Source organism: Gadus morhua, chromosome 5 (assembly GCF_902167405.1).
Source record: "Gadus morhua chromosome 5, gadMor3.0, whole genome shotgun sequence".
Classification (NCBI taxonomy): domain Eukaryota; kingdom Metazoa; phylum Chordata; class Actinopteri; order Gadiformes; family Gadidae; genus Gadus; species Gadus morhua.
In genome coordinates, this window is record NC_044052.1 from 6562040 (window position 1) to 6586741 (window position 24702).

Below are 24702 nucleotides of genomic sequence, written 5' to 3' on the forward strand. Positions count from 1 at the left end.
TATGATCTACCACTGTTTACATAATTATATTACGAGAAGCTTTAATGTGTTGTTCTACTCTGTTGCAGAGTGTTCGTGCATCTAACTGACATGACCGAAAAGGCAGATTAAGTGTAGTTTGTTTGAAATAGTTGTTTGCAATGTAATAATGCAATGCAATAGAAAGTTACTACATTTTATTGACCCCATTATTTTTCTGATATGAACACGTTAATTTCAAATGGCTGTAATCTATGCTTTTTTTTTTCCTGGAGTTTTAATAATCTTGTATAAGCTGTATTTCTCTAATCAGTATATGTTGATTGCTGAAGGGCTACTTGAGTTAAAGACAGTGCAGCGACGCCAATTAGCTCCTATGTAAAAAATCAATTAACGCCACTTGACGCGGCGGCAAAACGCGCCGTCAAGTAAGGGATCCACCCACGTGGGCGTCGCCCGTTAAACTCCACCGACACGGGACTTTTTCTTGACGTCTGTTAAGCAACCTCAGCGAGTACACTCGCTCAGTGAGCCCGGGTACGAGGATCCAGGGAGGCCATGCCGTGAACTGGTGAGGCGGCGATCGCAGCAGAACGCACCAGTTCACGGCATGGCCTCACAGCGTAGGCTGGTCGGAAGAACCCCCCCCCCCCCCGCTCACCACGCAATGCAGCGATTATCACAAATGGATGACTTCAAACCATCTGTGAGACATTTGATTAGCGCCGCCGAGCATCCCTGCATTTTTTTTGTGCTTGTGCGTGTTTGCGAGACGGAGAGATGTGGCAGAGGGAGTGTGGGGTGGGGGGGTGGGGAGGCCCAGAGTGGTTCGGCGGGTCAGAAAAGGCGCCGATAATGACAGTCCTTCTGCGAGTGGCCATGCTCCGGGGAAATGAAATTATAGAGCGAGAGAGCAACCCGCAGAACCTTGGGAGGAATGGGAGGCAGCGAGGACGGGAGGCAGCGAGGACGGGAGGCAGCGAGATGGCAGGCAGCCTCGGCACGCTAGAAGCCGTGATGGTTCGCGCGGCGCTTCCAGATATCAGACCGGCCTCTCGCGGCGGCTGTTGAAGCTAATGCGGCGTGAAACGAAACAGATGTTCCTGCTGGTGTCTTTGCTTCCTTTCCCCTCTTCCACTCCGTGTCCAGCTGCACTTTGGCAGAGGCGTAGATGACAGGCCCTAGGTGAAGGACGGATTAAACACGCAATTATTCGCTTTTTTCTATATTTCTGTGTGAAAGGAAAGGTAGCCGTGAACTACAGTTTTCACTGACCCATGACTCACTGTCCCCCCTTTTACCGCCTAACCCAGGACACCACGCTGGACCCTGGAGAGGACATGGCCCTGCTCTCTGTGAGCTTCGAGGACGCCGAAGCGACCCAAGTGTTCCCCAAACTCTACCTGTCCCCGAGCATTGAACAGTGAGTACTCACCCCTCTGAACTGGAGCGCCTCAGTCATTCAGAGCACCCGCTCAAAAGCAAGGGGCCGACCCTTCCTTCAACCCTCAAAGGTTACGGGGCTCTCTTCATTAGAGTGTCACAGAGGGGGGGGGGGTGGGGGGGTCCTGTGAACCGTGGCGTACCCAGTGCCATGGCATGTCACCTCGTATGGTCCTGGGACGTTTCCCCATCTGCCCTTATTCATAGGTTCCACACACATTGAGGCAGAAGCAGAAAATAAATCAAAAGAGGAAGAAGTTCTGTTCAATGACGCACGGCAAGGTTAGGATGAGTGTCCGTCTGCAGTCTGGGGTGTGTGTGAGTGAGTGTGTGCTTATTTTACACTGTCTGTCCCCAATTATAAGATTTGGGCAGAAGCGTACATCTTTTTTTTTTTTTGCATTTATTTGCGTGGATGTGTCAGTTTACATTGAGTGTGTGTGTGTGTGTCGTGCAGGTACCAGCATTTGCATAGGCTATAGGCTATTCTTCAACTACTCGTGTGTGTGTGTGTGTGTGTGTGTGTGTGTGTGTGTGTGTGTGTGTGTGCGTGTGCGCTCTTGTGTCAGGTATGGGTCCTCTCTGACCTGAGGGCGCCCCCAGTCTGAGCCTTCGTGCTGAGAATAATGTGAGGCTGATGTTTATTTACGAACGCACGCCCCGTCACACCAGGTTATCGGACCTCTGCCCTCTCTCCTCCTCCACCTCGTCCCTCCCTCCTCTGTTCTCCCCCTCTCCCTCACTCCCCTCTCTCCTTTTCCCCCCTCTTCCCTGCATTGTGTTTGTTGGTCCGTATTTTCTAAGATGCTGTGATTCATATTTCAGTTATTTTTCAATGTGTTTGCTCTCAGTCCCCTTGCCTGAGTCACCTGCACAAGGGCTATTCTATTGTCATGCATTTACACTAAGTTAAAGACACAGACACACACACATAAACACACACACACAAATAGACTTTATCTCTCGGATATGACATTGACACCATTTGTTCCCTTGCTAAATAGTTAGTTATGTGAATTAATGTGCAGTCACGGCTTAGAAAAATAGACTAACAGGCCATCTATATTGGTCTATATGTCCAATGTTTATGTTGTGTTTATGTTAAGTTTGTAATGCGTATTTAGCCGCATTGCCCCCAGACCCAAAATAAATGTGACTTCTCTGCATGGGTTGTTTCTCTGCACTGTTTTGTCGGCAGTCGTTGCGTTGCCCCTCTAGATTTAAGCACCTACAAATCAATTACAATTACAATTAGGGCTTTTAGCAGACGCTTTTATCCAAAGCGACTTACATCGGTTAATACACACATTGACACACCGACGGCAGAGTCAACCATGCAAGGCGACAGCCAGCTCGTCAGTAGCAGTTAGGGTTAAGTGTGTTGCTCAGGGACACATCAACACTCAGCTAGGAGGAGCTGGGGATCGAACCAGCAACCATTCAGTTACAAGACAACTGCTCTACCTCCTGAGCTAAGCCGACACAAATCCATTCCGTCCATCTTCAGCATCCCCCAATCTTTAGTAAACAATGTTAAAAACCTGCTTCTCGTATCACATAGTGTGTGTGTGTGTGTGTGTGTGTGTGTGTGTGTGTGTGTGTGTGTGTGTGTGTGTTTATTTTTGTGCACATCTGTATGTGTCTCTGTGTGCACATATATTCCTGTGTGTGTGCACATCAGTGTCTATCTGTGTTGTGTGTGTGTGTTTGTGCACATCTGTATGTGTCTGTGTGTGCACATATATTCCTGTGCGCGTCTGTGTCAATGTGTATGTGTGCACACTAGTGTCTGCTTGTGTGTGTGTGTCTGTGTGTGTGTACACAGAGTTGACCTTGCTAGTGCTGCAGACCTAGGTGCGTTGGGGGGCTCCATCTCTCCGGCCAGGTCGGTGAGCAGACCAGACAGGAGGGGGCTAACGGCGGCAGGAGAGCACAGCAACAAAAAAGTGTGTTTTGTGTTTGCAGGGCCTGAGGGAGGCGACTGCACAACACACCGAACTTGCCTTTGGTGTGAGCCCCCAGAGAACAAAGCTTACATATTAATATATTTATATATATATTTACATATATATATACATATCACGTCTACAGCAAGCAAACCTCTAACTCATCAACTATCTATACTTCCAATTAGTAACTTTCTTCTAATTGCCCTCTTTGGCGTTTTTGTGTAGCCCTGTTTGTGATTCCACCATACTGAATGCCTTTTGTGCGTGTGTTTTTTTTTTTCCTCCTGTTGTCTGCTGTGTGGGAGTCTGTTAATTCATGACCTCAGGCCAGAATGTATGTGTTTACCATTGTTTGAAGACAAGCAGTCGTATGTGTGAGGTTTTTTTTGTTTTTGTTTTTTTGTGCATGAATGATCATGTGCTTAACAACGGCACTTAATTTATCCTGTGTGTGTGCGCGTGTGTGTGTGCGCGTGTGTGTGCGTGTGTGTGCGCGTGTGTTTGTGTGTGATTTCCGATGTGTTCTGCTAGTTTGCCTCTACTGTGTCCTTACTGCCCCTTATAGTCTAACGGCCATGTGTTGTTGCCCTCCTCTCCCTGAGATCGGAGGAAAACAACTATCTAGAGCAACCTCTGTTTACGGGCAGAAATCGCCTTTTCTTACATCCAGAAACGCTCGCTCCTGTTCCCTCAGTTCCCCCGTCCATCTATCGGTATGTCTGTCTGTCTGCTCCTCTCTCCCTTTATCCATGCATCCCCTTTTCGGCTTTTTAAAAGAAAAAAATGCATTCATCTCCATTTCCTTCTCTCATTCCCTCCTTCCATTTTTTTTTTTTTTTTTGCTTCTTTCTCCCCCATCTGCTGCCGGTCTCTTTCTCCGTCTCTCCGTCTGTCTCTATTTCCATCTCTCTCTCTCTCCCTCTCTTCTGCTGATCCCTCTGGCGGATCCTCAAAGGGAGCTGAGAGAGAGTGAGTGGGACTTGAAAGGGAGACAAGCAGCGTGCTCTACCCCGGCAAGGTCGTTCCCTCGCTCGACTGAAACGCAGCGAGCACAGCAAAAGAAAGGGAAAAAAAACAAGGAAAACGAACACAAGGGAGGGTTGATTTATTTCTTTATTTTTTTTTTGCCTTTCTTCCCCACTACTTTCTTTTTGGATTGAGTTTCTGTGAAACTCTCTCCGCTCCCCTGCTCCTCCTGTCCATCCACATCTATTTGACAGAGCGCACGTACGCCCAATAGATTGAGGGTCTCCGATCAGGACCACCACCACCACCACACCCTCTGCTGCCATCCCTTCTGTCTTTCTATCCATCTCCTTCGTGTTCTCTCCCTCTCCCCCCTCCCCCCCCACACACACCTCTCTTTTACTGTTGCGTTTCATCCTCCATCTTCAAACAAGCTGTTGCTCGCTAATGTTTCCTGGCTATGGAGAAGCCTGATAAAAAAAATAAAAGAAAAAGGAAGAAAAAAAAAAAACCTGTTGGAATCAACGCATGACGCCCACACGGTTTAGCGATTTTGTGCGCCGCCGACCGTAGCACTCGCTCCGCGCTTTGATGGGGACGGGCCTGCGTATCTGCTTTATTTCTGTACAAACTATTGATTAAGGGCAGCCAATGCTCTATCCTCCGCTCTCCCGCAGCACTCACTTCCTATAGATCCTCGCTGGTTCCCCACACCCGTCGTCTGTCTGTGTCCGCTCGTTGACGCCAACAGCACCAGAGGTTCCGTGTTTCTCTCTTCTTTTCATCGTGTTGCCCAAAGCGTTGTGATAATGACCACCGCCAAGTGACCATGAGTGGTGTACTTTTACTGCAAGATGCACCGATATATTTATAGGTGCAATGTATTCACCATGGAGCCAGGCGATTTTCGAATGCAAATTAGAAATGTTTATACTATAGTGTGCAGCAGAAGGCAACACCAGCCTCCTTGATGAGAAGCTCAGCCCTTGCTTTTCCATTTTCCTTCGTGTCCAGGGCTTCCGTTTCAAGGAACCGACTTGCTTAACGAATGACATTAAACGTTGTGGGGGCCCGCCCAACCACGCCCCAAAAAATGAAAGCTCTCGTAAGCCATTTAGGAGAGAAAATAAAGAAGGCCTGTGTTTCCAGGAACCAAGTCTGCGTGCCACGTGCCAGGGTTTTATTTTGAGAGCAGAAGTGAGAGATGAAGGGTTGTGTTTGGAAAAACGTCTCTTGGACAAGATGGGCAGCAACGATGCGACACGTCAGTTACTCTACCTCTTACCGGTGGCCAGGTGGAAGATTCCCCTTCTTCAGACGTAGCAGGAACGGCCGTCCATATGTGGAACGTTTAAGATCGGCCGGGGGTTTATGTTTGCATTTTGATCCGACCAGATTAGACCAGTGTGTTCATTACAATTGTTTCATCTATTTATTTATCCATTGCAGTAAAGTGATGTGGTGAAGCTTCCCACGTTATTGAATGTGGCTTCGCAAGGATACCGTGAGAGCGAGAGCACCACTTCGACATGCCTGTACTCACAAATAGCCCTAAATATCTTAACAAATGTGAAAGAAGGGACTGGGGCAAGGTCAGACTATGTTTTCTTCCACTCCTGTCTCTGGCGCCGTGCTTCATTTTAACCATGAGCTCTGGGTTCGTCTGGGATGTCCAGCACAATTGTATCTCACGTGGAGAAGTATAGGTGGATGCTAGACTCACAATGTCTTTTCAGGGGATTCTCTGAAAAATACCATTGACTATACAATGATATATTTAGTTTCTTTAATGCACAATCTGTGTTGACGTGCCATTGCATAAATAACCAGCACCAACTTTCTATTGCATGTCTACATGCATCAGTGCATTGTGCTATCGTCTGTCCCTTTCGGTTGCATAGGACATCACGTCTTTTCAAGTATAGAAAAAAACAAGCGAGGATATCAGAAGATATTGGCCAACTTTTGTCGTTATGTAAATAACGATAAGCGGTGTTGACAGGTGGAGAGAGCATCTTCTTACACGTGGCACGATAACTTATGCTACGGAACATAGACGAACGAATGTACTGGCGGCCCCGATTTAAAAAGCACATAGTAGGTGTTTAGTCACGCCTGCTGCTTTGCATTAGAGGTTCAAATACGGCAGCGTGGTATCTCGGTGCGCTGGGCTTTTCTGTTGTTTTTGTTGTTCTGTTTTAAGGGAGGGTTGTGTTGTTGTTGGGGTTTTATTTCGCTTCAGTTAGTGCCGTAATCCACTTTTATTTTCAGAATAATCTCATTATCCCTCCTTTTGACTTTCACTCCTCGTTTACCTGATTGCTTTCCGCCTGTAAGACAAGTTGGCTCCATCTCCGCCCTCTCCACAGAGAAACCTGCTGCATGGCATAAAGGAATCGAGTGGGCACCGACTCTGCCCTCAAACCAGATTTAGGAGCCCAGAAAAATCAACACAGAGAGACAGTTTTAGGCTGCAGCGCACTAATGTTTGTGTATCTGCATTTGCCTTGAGGTGTGTGTGTGTGTGTGTGTGTGTGTGTGTGTGTGTGTGTGTGTGTGTGTGTGTGTGTGTGTGTGTGTGTGTGTGTGTGTGTGTGTGTGTGTGTGTGTGTGTGTGTGTGTGTTTGTGTGTGTGTGCGCGCGTGCGCGCATTTGTGTGCTTGCATGCATTTGGGTCAGTATGTGTTTCTAAGTACGTGAGACTAGCTGGCTGTACTTTAAATCCCATCTATAGTCTTTGGGAAAAAACTTACCGTACTTGAAGGCTAGGCTTGGATTTAATTTATAAATGTTTGAAGTATAATAATAATACGCTCAACCTATATAGCACTTTTGTAAATTCTTGAGACTCTTCTCAAAGTGAACACACGGGGTAAAATCACTGAATAGGTAGCTGTATAAATAAAGGACGGGTAGTTGAAAACTAGAGGAATCATTAAAAAAGAGGGAGGGGAGAGAAGGAAAGAAGGTTAATTTTTCAAAGGTTGGTTTTTAGTCCTCAGAATATTACCAAGGTCAACCTTGTGCTTCAACTGACTTCCATTCTGCTGACATTCAGATCTTCGCTATTGATTGTCTTGAAGATGAGCATTAGGTCCTGTCGTCACCCTCCATGTGCACGCTTTCTGGCTCCTCTTTTCCTCCACAACACCTGACGTGATGTTCAATCTGCGGATCACCAATGCAAACTGGCAAATCCTCGAAAATGTGGTTATTCCAGCTGGCCGCATTGGCCTCTGAACAAACCCACCACCTGTCTCTGTGTTCAATCTGCTGGGTACACTCAAGAGCAAGAGTTTTGGGGAAAACAATAGAAGGTTGACAGGCTTCACCTGTATTATTCGTGACTCTGTGACGGGGAGAGAAGCAGAGACAGAGTACCCACCTCATGTATTTCAAAAGGACCCTGCTCCAATTGACAGCTCTGTTGTGCAGCCGCTGTGGCCCAGCAGGAGAGCAGAGCTCTCGGCATGACGGGCGCGTCACCGTCACCTTCACCTCACCTTCGGGATGTAGGTCACACCGGCAATGCCACATTTTTTAATAGAGCCATCCACGTTTTGATCATGCCTCCTGTTGCGTTGCGTCGGTCGCCCGTGTTTGGGTCGTTTTATCCCAGATATGAGTTGGATGTGAGAATGGTAGAGACACTGCTGCTGCGATGTTGGCAGTCGGCGGGGATATATGCATCATAACGGGGTTCACTCAGTCCTCCTTCCTGAGGCAAAGCACGGCCAGGCTAATAATAATCCTCTAAATAAGCCCTCGTTTGGCTTGCACATGAAATGGAGGCTGATTGATGCTCTGGGTACGACTCGGTGGATCTATAGAGCCTTGGCGTCTGCACACTGTAGTTTAGCATTCACGGAGGCGTGCTGTTGGCAGCTCGCCGTGTAACGATATCCAAACACACCCATCTGGGCGCACCTTGGCCACAAGCCACATCTGTTTGCCCTTTTAACCCTGCTTACAATTGACCCCTTATCACCTTCCACTGCCACTGATACCCCCCTGCACGCATACACAAGCAATGCACACACACGCACAAATCACACCGTGTGTACACAACACAACCCAACAGAGGTTCGTCACCGTCCACCTGAATCACTGAGGGATAATCTCTGGGCCTGATGAAGTCATACACGGCCCCGTCACTGTACAGCAACAGTATGAGTGTGTGTGTCGGGATGGTGGTTGGTTTGTTTATGCGTCTACTATACATGTGTCACGGAGTACAGTAAAGCATGGCTCAGAGGCCTTGTGGGAACCCGTCCACACGATGACTCCTGTTGTGTGGGTAAGCTCGTCCAGAGTCGTTTCAGTGTGCGTTGCAGATGCCTTTTATTAGGATATCAAATCATATGTATTGTAATAGAGTCTTATGGGTGGGTTGGTTGTGATCTTCGACGTACACCATTGATGTTTCATTCAAATGCACACTGGTAGCTAAAGAAGGATGATGAATCATTGTGATGCTTCCCAGGTTGGCTAAGAACGGTTCTAATCCATATTGAGTATAAAGGCCCAAGGATTTGATTTGTTCCTTAATATCAGCCTTTTTGTGTAGTACTATGGTCATCATGGTCCCAGACAATCTCCCCCGAAAACACAAATTGGGAATTTTCTGGGGGGACTCTTTAAATAGGATTACCGACACGTTTCTGTGTGTCAGACTTTATTGTATGAAATATAACAAATCGTTTGGTCAAATCAAATGGGTAACTTGTTACCAGTGTTTTATTTAAAGGGGAAAAAAAAGGCTTAGTTTGCAAACTGATATTAGTGTATATTGTTTTCAATTTAATTCACGGTTCCCTTAAAACGTAACATTTCTCAACTGTCACGCAAGACCTCTACAAAGCCTCCAACAGCAATGTTTACAGGAAGATAAGTTGGTTCTTACCTTATCTCACCTCATACACAGGTAAATATTTACGTGTTTTTTTACTTTGCCGTTTTGTTTTAATCCCACATCATCCTTGCGGCTTGTCATAATCTCCTCAAATGAAGAGTTCAGTTTTGAATGAACTCTCCTTGCCTAGCTTCATTTCTCCCCATCAATCTGACCTTGAAATTAGATGTCTGCTCAAATATATTTTGACATAGATCCTGGGTGCATTTTCTTTTTCACCATATATTTCCGCCCCAGAAATATCTAGTCAGTAATTTGGATGTCAGAAGCATTCAGCCAGTGCTGTGTCTAATGGGCCCCTCACTTAAAAAGGTTAGAAACTCTGCAGACAGCGGAACGTCGAAAGACACTACATTTTGTTCCCATGTTCGCCACTGACACAATGAATGACACGCACTGCGATTTTCTGCGCCTCTGTCCACATTTCCATCTGAATGATGTGTGGTTATTCTTAGATCTGTGGGCGGAAAGATGGGCATAATTTAGGTTTCCACTTTCAAAGGCTTCGGCTGCGCTCATTGCTGTGAGCCACTTTGAATTAACCGTTTTTCGAAGTACCGAGAAATGCAGAAGCTAATGCAAATTATTTGCCCCCTCTAAACTGCGACATTAGTGCTCTTTGGAGAGATGTCAGTCACGTTGGCAGGGGCTGCGACTGAAGAAGCGTTTGTTAACCATGTAGGTATTTACGGAACTATATCTATATATCGCCCACTCGTACTGGATGTGTTAAGTCTTATCAGCGTTTCTCTTCTCAGTGATTGTGCAAGAAGTTTCTGGCTGGGTTACTCTGAAGCAACCAGTCGGATCATTTTTCACAAGTGGGAATGACCAACAACTGACCAGAATTAGCCTCTTGCTTAATGCAGGTCTCAACTCTAGCCTATCGCGGTCAAGGTCTTTCAGGCCAACGTGCGGTCAGAAAACCAGCCCAGCCCTCACTCCCAGTTCGTAGCAACACTTCCCTCCTTTTGGCCCTCTCCCTTACACAGAGTGAGGTCATCGTCTCTACATCATCGAGTGGTTGTGGTTCTTTCGTAATGCAGCCGATGGGGGGTCTGGTGGGAAACCACAATCTCTGGACTACATTCTCAATGACTGCACTGGGTTGCACTCAGTTCCATCATACAAGTCACCTCTGAAGAAAACATCTCACTCCCTTTTCATGGCGTCATAGTTGCGGACGGACATGTGTTGATGGATGATCTGGGGTCTTCGGCTCGCATCAGCACACTATCCTGGGACTCACTTGATGCTGGGCTCCACCTTCTACCAGTCTCCACAGGATTGAACGACCCCAGTGTATCCCCTTGGATTTCTCGCTTGCTGAGGTGTGTGTGTGTGTGTGTGTGTGTGTGTGTGTGTGTGTGTGTGTGTGAGGTGCACTGTGCTAAAGCGCACGCTGTTGATGTACACGTTGCTGATGTGTGCGAGCGCAGAGAGGTTTTGCTGGGGTCCCTGGTTCCAGTAGGCCTCTGGCGCATTCTAACATAAATGGTCTCATACAATGGTATAACAATATAAAGTAACAAGAATTGGCACACAAGCACACTGTGTTGACGAACCAACGGTTATTAGTAGTCGTGTGAGTGCAAATGCAATTTTGTGTCTGTAATTTGTAGCCTTCCTATCGACTTGGTTTGATAATACTGTTGCTTCTGGCCTGCGCCATCACATATAGAGTGCTTTCTATTATTAACGCACTCGTTAGGCCACCTGTAATTTTCTCTTGATGCTTCCTACATTTAGTCTAAAGCCATTCTTGACCTGATGCCACCTACATTTCCATCAGGCTTTTTTCTTTCCTTGATACAACGCTCGTTTGCTGTCAGTATTTATCCGCAATTCTTCTCCAATGACCATAATAATGGTCAATGTTACAATTTATGGAGGTGAAGTAGGGGACACCAGAGAGAGAGAGAGAGAGAGAGAGAGAGAGAGAGAGAGAGAGAGAGAGAGAGAGAGAGAGAGAGAGAGAGAGAGAGAGAGAGAGAGAGAGAGAGAGAGAGAGAGAGAGAGAGAGAGAGAGAGAGAGAGAGAGAGAGAGAGAGAGAGAGAGAGAGAGAGAGAGAGAGAGAGAGAGAGATCTCTCTCTCATATTACATAAAGCCGCATTGGGAAGCCCACCGTAATTTGTAATGATAAAAAAAAGAATAGAATACATATGTATATACAGTGTACTTTTGTTTTGATTGACTGACTGCAGTGGCCCTAGTATCCGGTGGCTGGAAGCCTGTATGGGTAAATCCCTGGACCCTGATGTTCTCAACACTGTCCGCACTCTGGCATCCACACACGACTCGCCTGGGGGGGGGGGGGGACTCTAAACATACTAACATACGTGACCTTTGACACGCGTAATGTTGCATGCTTCATGCTATTTACATGCAGGGATGCATCCCGTCGTCCTAACGCAACGGCGGCCGGTCGCTGGATGACGTGAACGCCGGGCGATGCTCGCCCCACCCTCAGCGCCGCGACGGAAATAGAATCGGGAGCTATTTCCTGCCAATCCAAAGCACACTTTTGCCTTGAGATGAGCACCAGAGGCCAATAAGTGGCCCTACAGACCACCCCCTCACCCCCCCTACCCCTCACTCCCTCGACTCCCCCCCCCCCGTTTTGCTGCCATGCTCTCCCTCTCTCTTCTGGCTGCGAGGCACAGAGCGGTACACGGGCCTGCGTCGGCCCATTAGTGGCTCGGGAGCCGCCACTGTCGTCCTGATTAAGCAAGCATGCGCTAATGAGGAGCAGAGCCACGTCGCGGATCGAAAGGACGTCAAAGGATCAACGAGGAATCAGAGTTAAAAGCCGAGGGCACGAGTAGCCTTATGTCTGTACTATTTTTTTAGTTTGAACCTCCTCGTCCTTCTGGCCCGATACTGACACACACGGCTGATACCCACACTGTGTTTGTGTAACGGGGTGCAGTGGCACCCTGGTTGGCCAGAGTCTCTCTCACGTGGTTGATTAGGACCTCAGTCTTTCTGATGGGTTTAAACCAGATAGGTGCTACATAACAAATCTTAATTTAACTGTGTTCGAGTCACACGGTGTCAAAACCCTCACCTAAACCGATCGAATCATCCTGGCCAAAGTAAAACCTTGCTTCTGCAGGCTACCCAGAGACCTGGCTGTGGTTAGTTGAGTTGGATGAAGACCTATTGTTTGGAGTGAGTCCACAGAAACACGGCGTCACATTGATATATTCAACATCCTATCTGAACCTTAAGCAACTGTGGTTGAAATAATAATGAATGTGATGGCAGCTGTCTTATAACCAGCTAACTGTACCTTCTTGTCTTGACCGTTAACCTTTTGCTTGTTTTGATGATGTGTTTGTGTGTGTGTGTTTATCCATCAGTGCTCTTGGAGGGACTTCCGCCCTTCACATCCCGGCATTCCCCAGCGGGGGCTGCCTCATCGACTACGTGCCTCAAGTGTGTCAGTTACTCACCAACAAGGTGAACGGATCCCTCATTCACTGTATCATCGCTGCATTCAGTGTGTGTGTGTGTGTGTGTGTGTGTGTGTGTGTGTGTGTGTGTGTGTGTGTGTGTGTGTGTGTGTGTGTGTGTGTGTGTGTGTGTGTGTGTGTGTGTGTGTGTGTGTGTGTGTGTGTGTGTGTTTACCCTTGATAAGCATCAGGTGCTCCCTGCCTAGGACACTGGCAGCAATGCCTTCAAAGATGGATCCCCTGTGTGTTTTGAGACCACCATTTCTCCTGTCGGTCGGTCTTTTGGGATTTGCTTGATGATTATTTTTCCGCCGCGTGTGTGAGTGTGCACGCGCGTTTGCGTGTGTGTGCGTGCCCATGTGTAGCCATGCGCACGGCCGTGCCTGCGGGTGTAGCCATGCGCATTTGTTGCAATGCGCGTGTGCGTGTGTTCCCATGCGTGCGTGCGTGCATATATGTGTGTGTGTGTGTGTGTGTGTGTGTAGCAATGCCAGTGTGTAGCCACGCGCGTGTGCGTAGTGTTGGTAGCCTGTACCTGTGTGTGGGCAGCTGCTGGCCGGACCCCAGCGGTCGTCTGAGCGCTGCTTGGGCCCCACAGGTTGACAGCTGGGGATGGACTGCAGACAGGGACCCTCAGCCTGTCCCTGTAGGGCCCTGGAGGCGGGGGAAAGGGCCACGCAGCGGGACTGGGTGCCCCATAAATCCCCTCCTATTAAAGGCCTGCTCCGGTCGAGAAAGACAGGGAATGGAGTTTGTATGGGTTGTCTACGTCTGTTATATCATCCTTGACAAATCTATGGCGTTTGTTATCATTTTGACATGCCTTTTTGGGGCAGCAATTCAATATATGTGTGCAATGTATACATTAAGTGTGTAAAGTCAAAGGAGTGTAAAATCACCGCACACTGGTAGACGCTGAGAAGCTGATTTATTTTGTTCACAAAATGAATCAGCTTATCGACGTACACCAGTGTGCGGTGATTTCATACTTGTTTGACTTTATATACCGTTGTGACACATCGCCAGCACCTGAGGATCAAGCTGGGCTCAGGGACATCGTTCTCCTTAGTATACATTCAGTGCTTTCTAGTTTTATTAACTTGTGGTGTTCAGATCTGATTAGTTCCATTAGACACAAAAGTAGTAGGTTAACTTGTATCCAATTTATAGTATGTGTGTATGTATGTACAGTATGTGAAGTATATATACATAATAGATAACCCAGCTGGGCTTCCCCATCCTCCTTCATGGAGGGGATTGATTGGTGAAATGATTTCTAAACGAGTCCCAAATGAGGCTGTTTGCGCCTGCCACCTTGGCCCCATTCTGCGAAGCCTCCACTGACACTGACACACCTCAATCCAGCCCCACGGCTGGGCTGTGACTCTGGCAGGGGAACAGCTCTCTCTGTCTCCCAACCCACTCAACACGGATCGTATTGAACAGCAGTCACTCACACACACACACACACACACACACACGCATACGCACACATGCCCGCGTGCAGGGTGTTTTTTGCTTTTCATGGTTCACTCTCTCCACAGATTAGTACATTGACTTTACCGCGACAGGCATGGACTCAACCAAGCAGATGCTGCTGCCAGTTTATTGCCTAGTACGCCTACCACTTCACACAGATAGTACATTCCACTGTGTTATACGCAACTACGGTGTGTTTGTGTGCGTGCACACACACCACACTCATCCATTGCATCTAGCCCCCTTGCATCCATGGCCTTACATCAAGTTACTTACGTGATCTTCAACTTTTAATCATGAAATGGGAAAGAGAAAGTATTTATTATGTGGGCGAGTTCTTCAGAATGTCCCATACAGCTTCCAGCGAAGGTATTGACAAGGAGGATTGTGCAATCGAAACAGAATGCGTCACAAGGAGGTAAATGACATTTGATGCAATGGATGAGTAAGCCGGTTATTATAATTATTTTGTCCTTGCAGATAGAATGCATGTTATGCATGTGTTATCTCAGGCCATGTTCCTATGCTTCTATGCTAACAATAATTACTTAACTGCGGTACTTTTATTCATGGCTGGAAGATGCACTTGTGAAACAGAACAGTCTTTTCTTATTGCTATAGAAGGCTCTGCTTCACCTAGATAAACAGACCTTGAACCTATTGAATACTAAATTCAGGGTCTGAAAAACAAGATAGAGAGAGAGGTTCAAATGCATTCAAATGCAAACATTGAATCTGCCGAGGAGCGGAACCAGGAAGTACTTCCAGACGGAGAAAAAAAGGAAAAGGAGCCCCTTGTTGCATCACACTCTGCAAGAACAGGATGTTCAGCAGCAATAAAGGCAGGGTGCGGGCGGAATGCCTGAGTACCTGCCAGGTGGCCTCACCTGTCTGTCAGCACGCAGGGCCAACCAATGAGGTCACGTGGCCGGAGGGCGGGGCGGGGTGGGGCGTGTCCCTTCGCTGAGCCTCCTCACAGGTACATGTTGTAGTTGTGTACGCAGTGACAATAGTGCGCCACACACAACGGGGCTAAAACCAACAAGCCCTTCCCTGAGTATTTAGTCTTGCTGTATATGCACACACACAGGGTTAGACACACACATTCATGCACACACACATACACATATTCATTCACACACATACACACACATACACACACACGTCCCATGAACTGAATGTTGAGTAGTCTGAGTCATGTGGTGACTTTTTCTACCCACGTGTGTGTTTGTTTGTTTGTGTGTGTGTGTATGTGCATGTGTGCGTGCGTGCGTACTCGCACTCACCTATTGGCATTCTCACAATAGTTTTTCTCACAATTTCACACACTTTACACAGCACCCAAGTTATGCGTTCCATCTAATTGTTTGTGCTGGTCCATCGTTTATTTTCTTTTTTGTGGTTAATATATTGAGCTTTGTGTCGGTATCTTCTGGTGAGCCTGGAGCGGTGTGGCGTGGCCAGGTGGACCCGGGCATCCACCTCCACTGCCCACCCCAGGCCCAGGCCCAGGCCCCAGTAACACGGGGAGAGACCCAGGCCACCTCACCAGCCTGGGCCGCGGGGAGAGAGAGGCCATTGCACCTGTCCACCATGAACTAAACGCATGTCGGTGGGAGTGTGAGCGCACGGATGGGCGCGTGTGCGTCTGTTTGTCTGCGCGCATGTTTGTGTGTACATGTAAATGCACGCGCGTGTGTGTGTGTGTGTGTGTGTGTGTGTGCATACAAGTGCGCGCATGTGTGTGTACATGTAGGTGCGCGCATGTGTGTGTGTACATGTAAGTGCGCGCATGTCTGTGTGTGTGTACATGTAGGTGCGCGCACGTGTGTGTGTGTGTACCTGTAAGTGCGCGCATGTGTGCGTGTGCGTTTGCGTGTGGCGCACACGCGCTGTCATGCTCATACTCGTCCCAGCAATATGTGTTGACGCACGAAACGGCTCTCGTAGACGGTTAGATAGATAGATAGCCCCGGATTTCTGTCACTCTAACACTGATCTCACTCTAATGGATCCACAGCCTCTCTTAACAGGCTCTGCGTGGCCACCCGCGTGTTATACCTCGGCAAGTCTGTTCACGCACCACCTGGGGGTTTATGCACCGCCGTGACGTAGCCCGCTGGGCCTGTCGGAGCTGAATGTCACACACAATATATTTGTATACCTGCTAAACAATCCCAAATGACCCTGTGTCTCAATTGTTGTTAAAGCATCAAAATAACACTATCGTAAACAAAGTAGCAGAACCTATGGACGTTTTGGATTTAAATCTTATTTTCCTTCCATAATGAACCCCCGTTGTTCGGCGTTTGCCCCTCTACACCCTGGCAGCCTTGCAGACATTTTCGTGTTTGTGGGTTGCTTATTTTTCCGTTTTGCAATGCGATGCTTCTTTATCATCCACTTCTGCTGCTCAGCTCATCAAGGCCGGCCACTCAGAGTGTGTGTGTCTGTGTTCCTTGCCCGTCGGTGAATAGGTGCAGTACGTGATCCAAGGCTACCACAAGAGGAGGGAGTACATCGCCGCCTTCCTGAGCCACTTTGGAATGTGAGTAGTACTCCACGGACAGGCCACAGTCAGGGAGAGAGGAGCGGCTCTGGCCTCGACTCCCCGGGTCTGAAAGTATGCTTCTATGATGTGTGTGTGTCAGCACGCAGGGCTGACACACACACATCATTTAAACGGGTCGTCTACAATAGAAATTGAACATGTACCTGATCCAGTGGCTGAGGTCTGCACATTAGCATAAATCTCGTGTGTGTGTGTGTGTGTGTGTGTGTGTGTGTGTGTCTGTGTCTGTCTGTCTGTCTGTCTGTCTGTCTGTCTGTCTGTCTGTCTGTCTGTCTGTCTGTCTGTCTGTCTGTGTGTGTGTGTGTGTGTGTGTGTGTGTGTGTGTGTGTGTGTGCGCTTGCATTCCAGGGGGGTGGTAGAATACGACGCTGAAGGATTTACAAAGCTAACCCTTCTCCTAATGTTGAAGGACTTCTGCTTCCTGGTCCATGGTACTGCCGAGACACACACACACACACACACACACACACACACACACACACACACACACACACCTCCCACTGTTAAACAAGCACAGTCCTGTCTTTTTTATTGATCGCCTCACAGCCTCGTCGCTACAATTCTTTGATTAACACTTTCTCTCGCTCTCTCTCCTTTGCTGTCTCTCAATCTCACCCTCCCTCACTCCTCTCTCTCTCTCTCTCTCTCACCCCCGTCTCTCTCTCGCCCTGCTCTCTCTTGCCCCTGTCTCTGTCTCTGTGTGTGTGTGTGTGTCTGTGTGCGTGTGTGTGTGTGTCTGTGTGTGTGTGTGTGTGTCTGTGTGCGTGTGTGTGTGTGTGTGTGTGTTCTCAGTGGACCTGCCGCTGTACTTCCCCCGGGACCAGCCCACCCTGACCTTCCAGTCGGTGTACCACTTCACCAGCAGTGGGCAGCTGTACTCCCAGGTGCAGAAGGCCTACCCCTACAGCCCTCGCTGGGACGGCAACGAGATGGCCAAGAGGGCCAAGTGAGTAGACGTTGAGGGGAAGAACCCACACCACGCGGGTCTGATACAACAGCATGTACAGGCCCCGTGTGTCCCCACGCTGACCGCACTGAGGGGTCAGCATGGTACGCATTAGAGGTGCTGCAGGTTTGAATTCAGTGCTGTTATTTGTCCTTGGAGAAACGCCACCAATCAGCTCCGAGTGAAATGCGGGGGGAGGGCGGTTACCTCTCGGTCCAGGCTCGTTTCTGACCAATAAGGGCGCCTCAACCCTGATCCGTGCGGGGCCTTCGTATTGCCCTCGGACCCCTGGTGCGAGACACGCGGCTCTCGTCCATGGTGGGGAACCGCTCAGAGGGGGCGCACAGCAGGCGGTTTTACAGCCCAACCTGTGAATTGTGTCGGTTTCAATCGTACGGCAAAAATGGCTGTTCAGAGGTGCTTCGGTGCTTAATGAAACGTAGCGGGTATGGTTTGTGCCTGGTGTTCTGGTCGGCTTCACCTTGAAGCCTCGACAGATGCCTCTTTCATAGCCTGCTTGTTGTTATTTTTAACAATGCCTCTGCAGGCAGAGCTGAAGGCGTGTTGCTGAAGCCCGCGTCAAAGCGGTGATTGTGTCATGTATCATGAAAGAGGAGGGTGTTGGAAGCACCACGGAGGCAGCGCGCGCCCGGTGTTCATGGACTCGATACATTTTTGTTCAACTGTGTTGTGAAGGTTTTTTCTCTTCGCCTTTACTGCCTTTGAAGTGTGCGCCGGGGTCATTTACACCGACAACATAACTCAAAGCGATGGGCCTTGAGAAGACTCGATAAGCTACTTGGTCCCCCTCTAAGAATATCTCAGAGAGGGAGACGCTAAAGAGAAGAGCCATTGTCCGCCTGCACATTTCTTTAGATCGAGTAATAGTTTGTGTGTAATTGGGTTCGGTCACATTTGCATGCGATTTTGTTGACATCACAAGAGGAAAGTTGCCAAGGCTCTAGGGTGGCGTTAAACCCACAGTAGTATCAACATTTGTCCAAGGAACCTGCTCAGGCATCGGCATCATTCAAAATGAAGCTTGTACTTCAGCAAACTTTATTAATCGTAAAAACACAATCATGCACCTGTGTGTGTGTGTGTGTGTGTGTGTGTGTGTGTGTGTGTGTGTGTGTGTGTGTGTGTGTGTGTGTGTGTGTGTGTGTGTGTGTGTGTGTGTGTGTGTGTGTGTGTGTCATTGAGGTTCAGCCTCATTCCACACAAACCGGTGTGACCTCACCAGAGTTAATCTATAGGCGTTGGCTGCAGCCCCGCAGCCAACAGTGTTTGCTCCCGAGCGTGGCTTTCAAACGCCTGTTAATAAGTACGAGTCTGAAGCACACTATGGTCTCGGCTGGGGGCCTGCGTTGGTTCCTGGCTTGTTTTTGTGTGTTTGTGTTATTGTTATTTAAACGGGTCGTCTACAATAGAAATTGAACATGTACCTGATCCAGTGGCTGAGGTCTGCACATTAGCATAAATTGCCCTTAATTTACACAGTAGTCTAAATGCGCAATCATTTATCACAGGCAGCATCTAAAAATATTAGCAATATCCATCTCACATACCAAGCAGACTGCTGCTGACTGTAGCCTATATTCTATGATAAATATAATTTTGTATCAAAATCATTTCTGGATAGGTGGGCTAGAAACTCCTTACCTGGTTGTAAATTGTATCCATATTCCATGGAGATCTTCAGATATACTGTAGAGGCTCGCTCAATCATTTCTAACCCCGCCATAAGCGAATATGTTGTATTTTCTATGATGCTGACAAATACCCAAGTCTCTCCAACAACTTCCAATTTAACTCTACATTTCATTGTGCAATCATTTAAAATCCCGACTTTGAAACGACATAAGGCCCCTGGGCAGGCACAATACCTTATCTTCACAGGTCTACATTACAGACATAATTTCCAAATCAATTTCACTGTCATGTCTCATTCTGACTTAATCTGTTGGATAGATGTTTGTTTGCTGTTGCAGTTGGATGTTTTGTTTGTTTCTTATTGCTCACTGAATTGCTCTGCCATGTATCCTAACTATCTTTCTCTCTCTCTCTCTCTCTTTCTCTCTCTCTCTCTCTCTCTCTCTCTCGCTCTCTCGCTCTCTCGCTCTCTCTCTCTCGCAGGGCTTACTTCAAGAGCTTCATCCCCCAGTTCCAAGAGGGAGCCTTTGCCAATGGGAAGCTGTAGTACTCTCAATCTTAACGGCATGCATGGAGAGTTGCCTGTGTGTGTGTGTGTGTGTGTGTGTGTGTGTGCGTGTGTGTGTGTGTGTGCGTGTGCGTGTGTGTGTGTGTGTGGTGTCTGTGTGTTTGGGGGAGCAATGCCCACGCTTATGCGTAGGTGTATGGGTGTATGTATGCGTGTCCGCTGCGTGAGCAAAGATGGGCTAGCTTCTGTCCCCTCCAATACAATGATGGAAGTGGGGTCGGTGTATTTTCTCGCTTTGACACGGAAACCCTGTAGCAGAACGGGGGGGAGGAGCTTTGGACTGGGAGGTGAGGAAGTCATTGTACCCACTCTCGGCCCTCTCCTTCCCTCTCTCGCTCTTTCACTCGTTTCCATCTATCTAGTCTTCTTTTTCCTCATTCTCTCTCACTCACTAACAGACAAACACACACACACTGATCAGTCTCTCTTTCTCTCTTTCTCTCTCTCTCTCTCTCTTTCTCTCCATCCCAAACCCATCAGAAATTTGACAGTTTAAGGCGTTTACTTGATAATTTCTTTAATATTTATTATATTCATCTATGGGTGAAAAATGAAATACAGGGTTGGCACTATGTACGCTTGTCAAATTAGTTGGGTCGTCAGTTGCTTGTTTTGTTCGTCATCGTCGGATATCTTGGGTACGGGTTTGCTACCATGTGTATGTTTAAAGGCTCCCCAAACTGCAGATGTCAAGGTTCAAATGCCAAATTTGCACCCTTCGTTTTTTTTATAAATCTTGGGAATGTCAGTGACTGACATGGCTAGAATATTGCTAAACACTTCATGTAAATGTCTCTTTTTTGTGTGTCACACTGCTTTTAATAAACAGTTTACCATCAGAAACTGACCTTTTTTATTGTCATCAATGGTCTCATGTTTTTGGTTTCCAATTAAATGTTGTTTTTTTATTACCCCGTATGTTTTTTTTGTTAAAAGAGCATCATAAGGACACATAGCACCAGAACGTACGTGTGTGTGTGTGTGTGTGTGTGTGTGTGTGTGTGTGTGTGTGTGTGTGTGTGTGTGTGTGTGTGTGTGTGTGTGTGTGCGCAGATCGCGCCAGCGCGTACACGTCCTCCATGCATGTCTGAGCGGCGGAGGCATGGCGTGCGCGTGTGCGTTTGTTTTTCATCATTACACATGAGGGTCACAGTCAGGGGTCTACTCTGGCCCGCGGCCAGCCCTTTGCTATATTTATTGTGGGTAATGCAGCAACTGTCAAGTCTAATTGGGAACTGTAGGGTGAATGTATCTGGGGCATTTAATAGCATCAAGGCGCTTAATAAAATAATTAAAACGGCAAGATTCTTTTTGTCTTTTTCGCTGCCCCACTCCGTGCTTCTTGACGTAACCTTTCCCGACCCGCTTTCAGAACATCCACCACATCAGCCGCGGGACGTGCTGCCGCTCTTATTTTGGAGGGATGTAGGAGGGGCTGTACCATCTTGTACAAGTGTGGGGGGAGGGGGAGGGGGGGTTGGGGGTTTGCGTTTGGAGTTGACAGTTGCATGTGGAACTTCGTGACTTGTGACAACAACGAGAATGTGTTGCTACGGTGGTTCATCTGAACCCCTCCGATGGTTAGCAGTTTGAGGGATTAAATTAGTGAAGTAACAAAAAAGATGGTCTAAATATGTAGACATGGATTATATACATATAAATAAATAGAGAGACTGTTCTATTTATTTATATTTACATTAAATATTTATTTTTACAGATACATTTTTACTAGGTTAAACGTTTACCTATATACAACATAAAATGTTTATGTATGATCAGCTTTTGATGATGTTTGTGTGATGGACGTTATCAACTAGCCAAGATCAATGCCATCAGGTGATTATATCAATCCAAATTCAATCCATTTTGGAAGTTTTGCTTTTCCAAGCCATGTATCTCTTATCTGGAAATAATTTAATATGTAGTTGTTATTTGGCATAGTAAGGGAAGCTAGCCTACCTACACATCACTCTTCAGTGTAAATCTACACACAGAAGGCACCCACTGCTCTCTGCTGTGTCGGCAACGTCTTCTCTCTGCTAGTTGGCTTCTGCTGTGTTTTATCACTTCTCCATTCCCCCACTCCTCCACCATGCGACCACCACCCCACCAACACACACTCCACCAGCAAACTGAAACAGAGCACTCAGTCGGACATGGCGTGTTGATTCTTGATTGGTTCAACTAATGCCTTTAACGTGTCCGATTGCGTTGAGTCTTGTGTTGGTGGTCGCACAGTTGGTGTGAGTGAGGCCGGAAATAGACAAAAATAACCCTAACAAATATAGAAAAATACTTTATTACTGGGTTAAAGAAATCCATATATATACTGTATATGAGTTCCCCATGCAGGATCAATATGTGCTGTGAGAAGGAAGGCTGGTGGACGGTATGCAAACAAGGCCCACCGCTGCACGGCTTCTGCAGATGCGCTCATCTCCTAAGTCTCCGGCGCTCTCTTTGATGTTGACCCGTCTCGACGTAAGCCCCTTTAAGCAGGTTGTAAACAGTTCCCTGGAACCATCAAACCGCCGCGTTCCGTTAACCCCGTGTCATCCTCCCTGACGGTCTCCGCCCCCCCCTGCCCGGTTCCACCTGCGCTCCGCTCATCTCCGCACGCTGTTAAGCGACTTAGCGTGGATGCGCGCTTTGTGTAATGAGCCCACCCAGGTGCCTCTCAAGGTATCGTCTCTAGAGTCTAGACGATGGTGTTTCAGCTCTCAGTGCAGAGGTCTGCCATCCCTAAACGATGATCTCCCCCCTTCCAGATGAATATGTAAGGAGGCCGGACGGAATCATTAAAGGTGTAGATAATTAGCCAGGTAACTCTGGTTAGTGGGAATGATTACATCAATGAACATGTACTTGAGTTCATCACGCTGGTGTAAGGAGCTTCAGCCTCACCGGGGAGAATAGGATCGCCGCGGTAGGTGCGATGTCGAATGTGTGCTCCAGCTCGGTTCTGAGAAGTTGTCATCAAATCCTAACTCTTTAACTTTACTTACTACCTATTGCTTACTTTATTATTCCTGCAACTCTTTTCAACTGATTAGGTATAGTTTTTCCTTGGGGGATAATCTCAGAAAAAACTCAAACTGAGGAGGGAAGTTACGTGGGGCGTATGCTGACAAGGAACCCCTCCTCCTCTTCTTCCTCCTCCTCCTCTTCTGTGCGCTCGGAGCCCAGGAGGCAGGTGTCTCGGTGCTCACCGCGGAACAACAGTGGAGCGAGGAACATTAGCTAGCAATAGATTACCGCTCACCAGCGGGCTGACAGCGCTATAAGCGGCCAGCTCCGGCGGAGGCAGTATGGACCTGCCAGCCAGCCCCAGGGAACTGACAAGTGTGTGAAACACGATCACTTAAAGCTCTGCCCACATCGGGGGATCCTTCCAGGGCCAAATACCCCCGAGTTATCGCTTTTGGCACGCGGCTCAACCCAGCGTTCACCTCACAATCGGGGCAGCGAAGGCAGACGCAAAACTTTCAACGAGGGAAAGTGCATCGCATACACCGCGGCCCAGTACCCCCCATATCCCCCCCCCCCGGGGTTAGGAGATATGCAGATACACTAAAGGAAAAGCGTTTTTTTTTTTTTTTTTTTTTGGTTGAGGAAAGCTACTGCCAAGCCGAATCATCGCCCTTGCGCCCAGAGACAGGAAACAGACGGGGCAGTGGCGAGCGGCGAGGCGGTAATGGGACGGGAAGCGGGGCCTGGATGTGTCGCTGAGCGGTGAAGGCCGCTTTCAAGATTGTTTACTTTTGTCCGCCGTCAGCGTGTTCACGCCGCCCGGCCTGTCAGCCGCCGCCGCTGCTCCTCCTGATTATATATTTAGTTTGCAGTCGAACCGTCTGACTTATTGCATGTCTCGGAGGGGCCCAAGTGAAAGGTTTGTGTGTGTTTGTTCGTGTGTGTGCAAGTGTGCGCGAGGGCACACAAAGTACACTTACTGTGCGGTAGTTATAGGCAGACTTTGTTTTGCGGTGTGTGATGAGACATGGCTGGAGATTGAGCGAGCTCAGAGGAGAGGGGGGGGGGGGGGGGGGGTCATTGATGTGGGCCGTCTGGAGGATGATGAAACAGAGAGCCTTCCCATATTTCGTAAAGAGGTGTGCGTTTGTGCGTGTGTGTGTGTGTGTGTGTTTGTGTGTGTGTGTGTGTGTGTGTGTGTGTGTGTGTGTGTGTGGCATTATAAACATCCTGTATATTGGGATTTTTTTTTTTAAATGGCTGAAACATGGCAGAATAAAAACTGTTTCCTAGGTAATAACTGAACCTTGGTGGTTCCACAATGCAGCAGATCAGGCCTCAGAGTCCTGTCTTCTAACCTTTTCATCTTTTTCGCTGTTCCCTCTCATGTTCTTTTGGATGGCCGTGTGTTTGAGTGGGTATATGTGTTGAATCCCAGCCATCACAGGCTATCCCAAAGCCTTCTACTGGTGTGTTTTTTTTGTAATACAAATCTATTAGTGCTCAGCAATGTAGCCATGACTCTATGTGCTTAATAAAAACAAACCAAAAACAATAGAGAAAGTTGAATAAGCAAAATCAAGTCTCTTGTTTATGAAGAGGGAACCTTGGAATCATTTCATGTTTAGCAGTATATGTGTATATATGTATATGTGGTGTCTTCCAGGGATATGAACATAACTACATTCCCCTCCCCCCCCCCTCACCCCGACACGCACACACACACATCACGGCATGCGTGTGTGTGTGCATCACAGCACTCCTGTGCAGGTAGCATTTAGTCATTTTTTGTTTTCTTTAATAATTTC

The 24702-nt window shown here is 47.7% G+C and overlaps 1 protein-coding gene across 2 annotated transcripts in view; it reads left to right on the forward strand.

Annotated features, from left to right (window-relative positions):
* babam2 (BRISC and BRCA1 A complex member 2) overlaps positions 1-20835 on the forward strand; it is a 57190-nt gene extending 36355 nt beyond the window's left edge. For both annotated transcript variants that reach the window (XM_030355769.1, XM_030355770.1), the window contains 6 exons: positions 1293-1402; positions 12614-12713; positions 16663-16733; positions 17106-17188; positions 17550-17703; positions 19840-20835. In XM_030355769.1, the coding sequence (XP_030211629.1) occupies positions 1293-1402; positions 12614-12713; positions 16663-16733; positions 17106-17188; positions 17550-17703; positions 19840-19903 (582 nt within the window). In that variant the 3' untranslated portion in view covers positions 19904-20835. The remainder of the gene's footprint in view (positions 1-1292; positions 1403-12613; positions 12714-16662; positions 16734-17105; positions 17189-17549; positions 17704-19839) is intronic.
* Positions 20836-24702: the final 3867 nt, after the last annotated feature.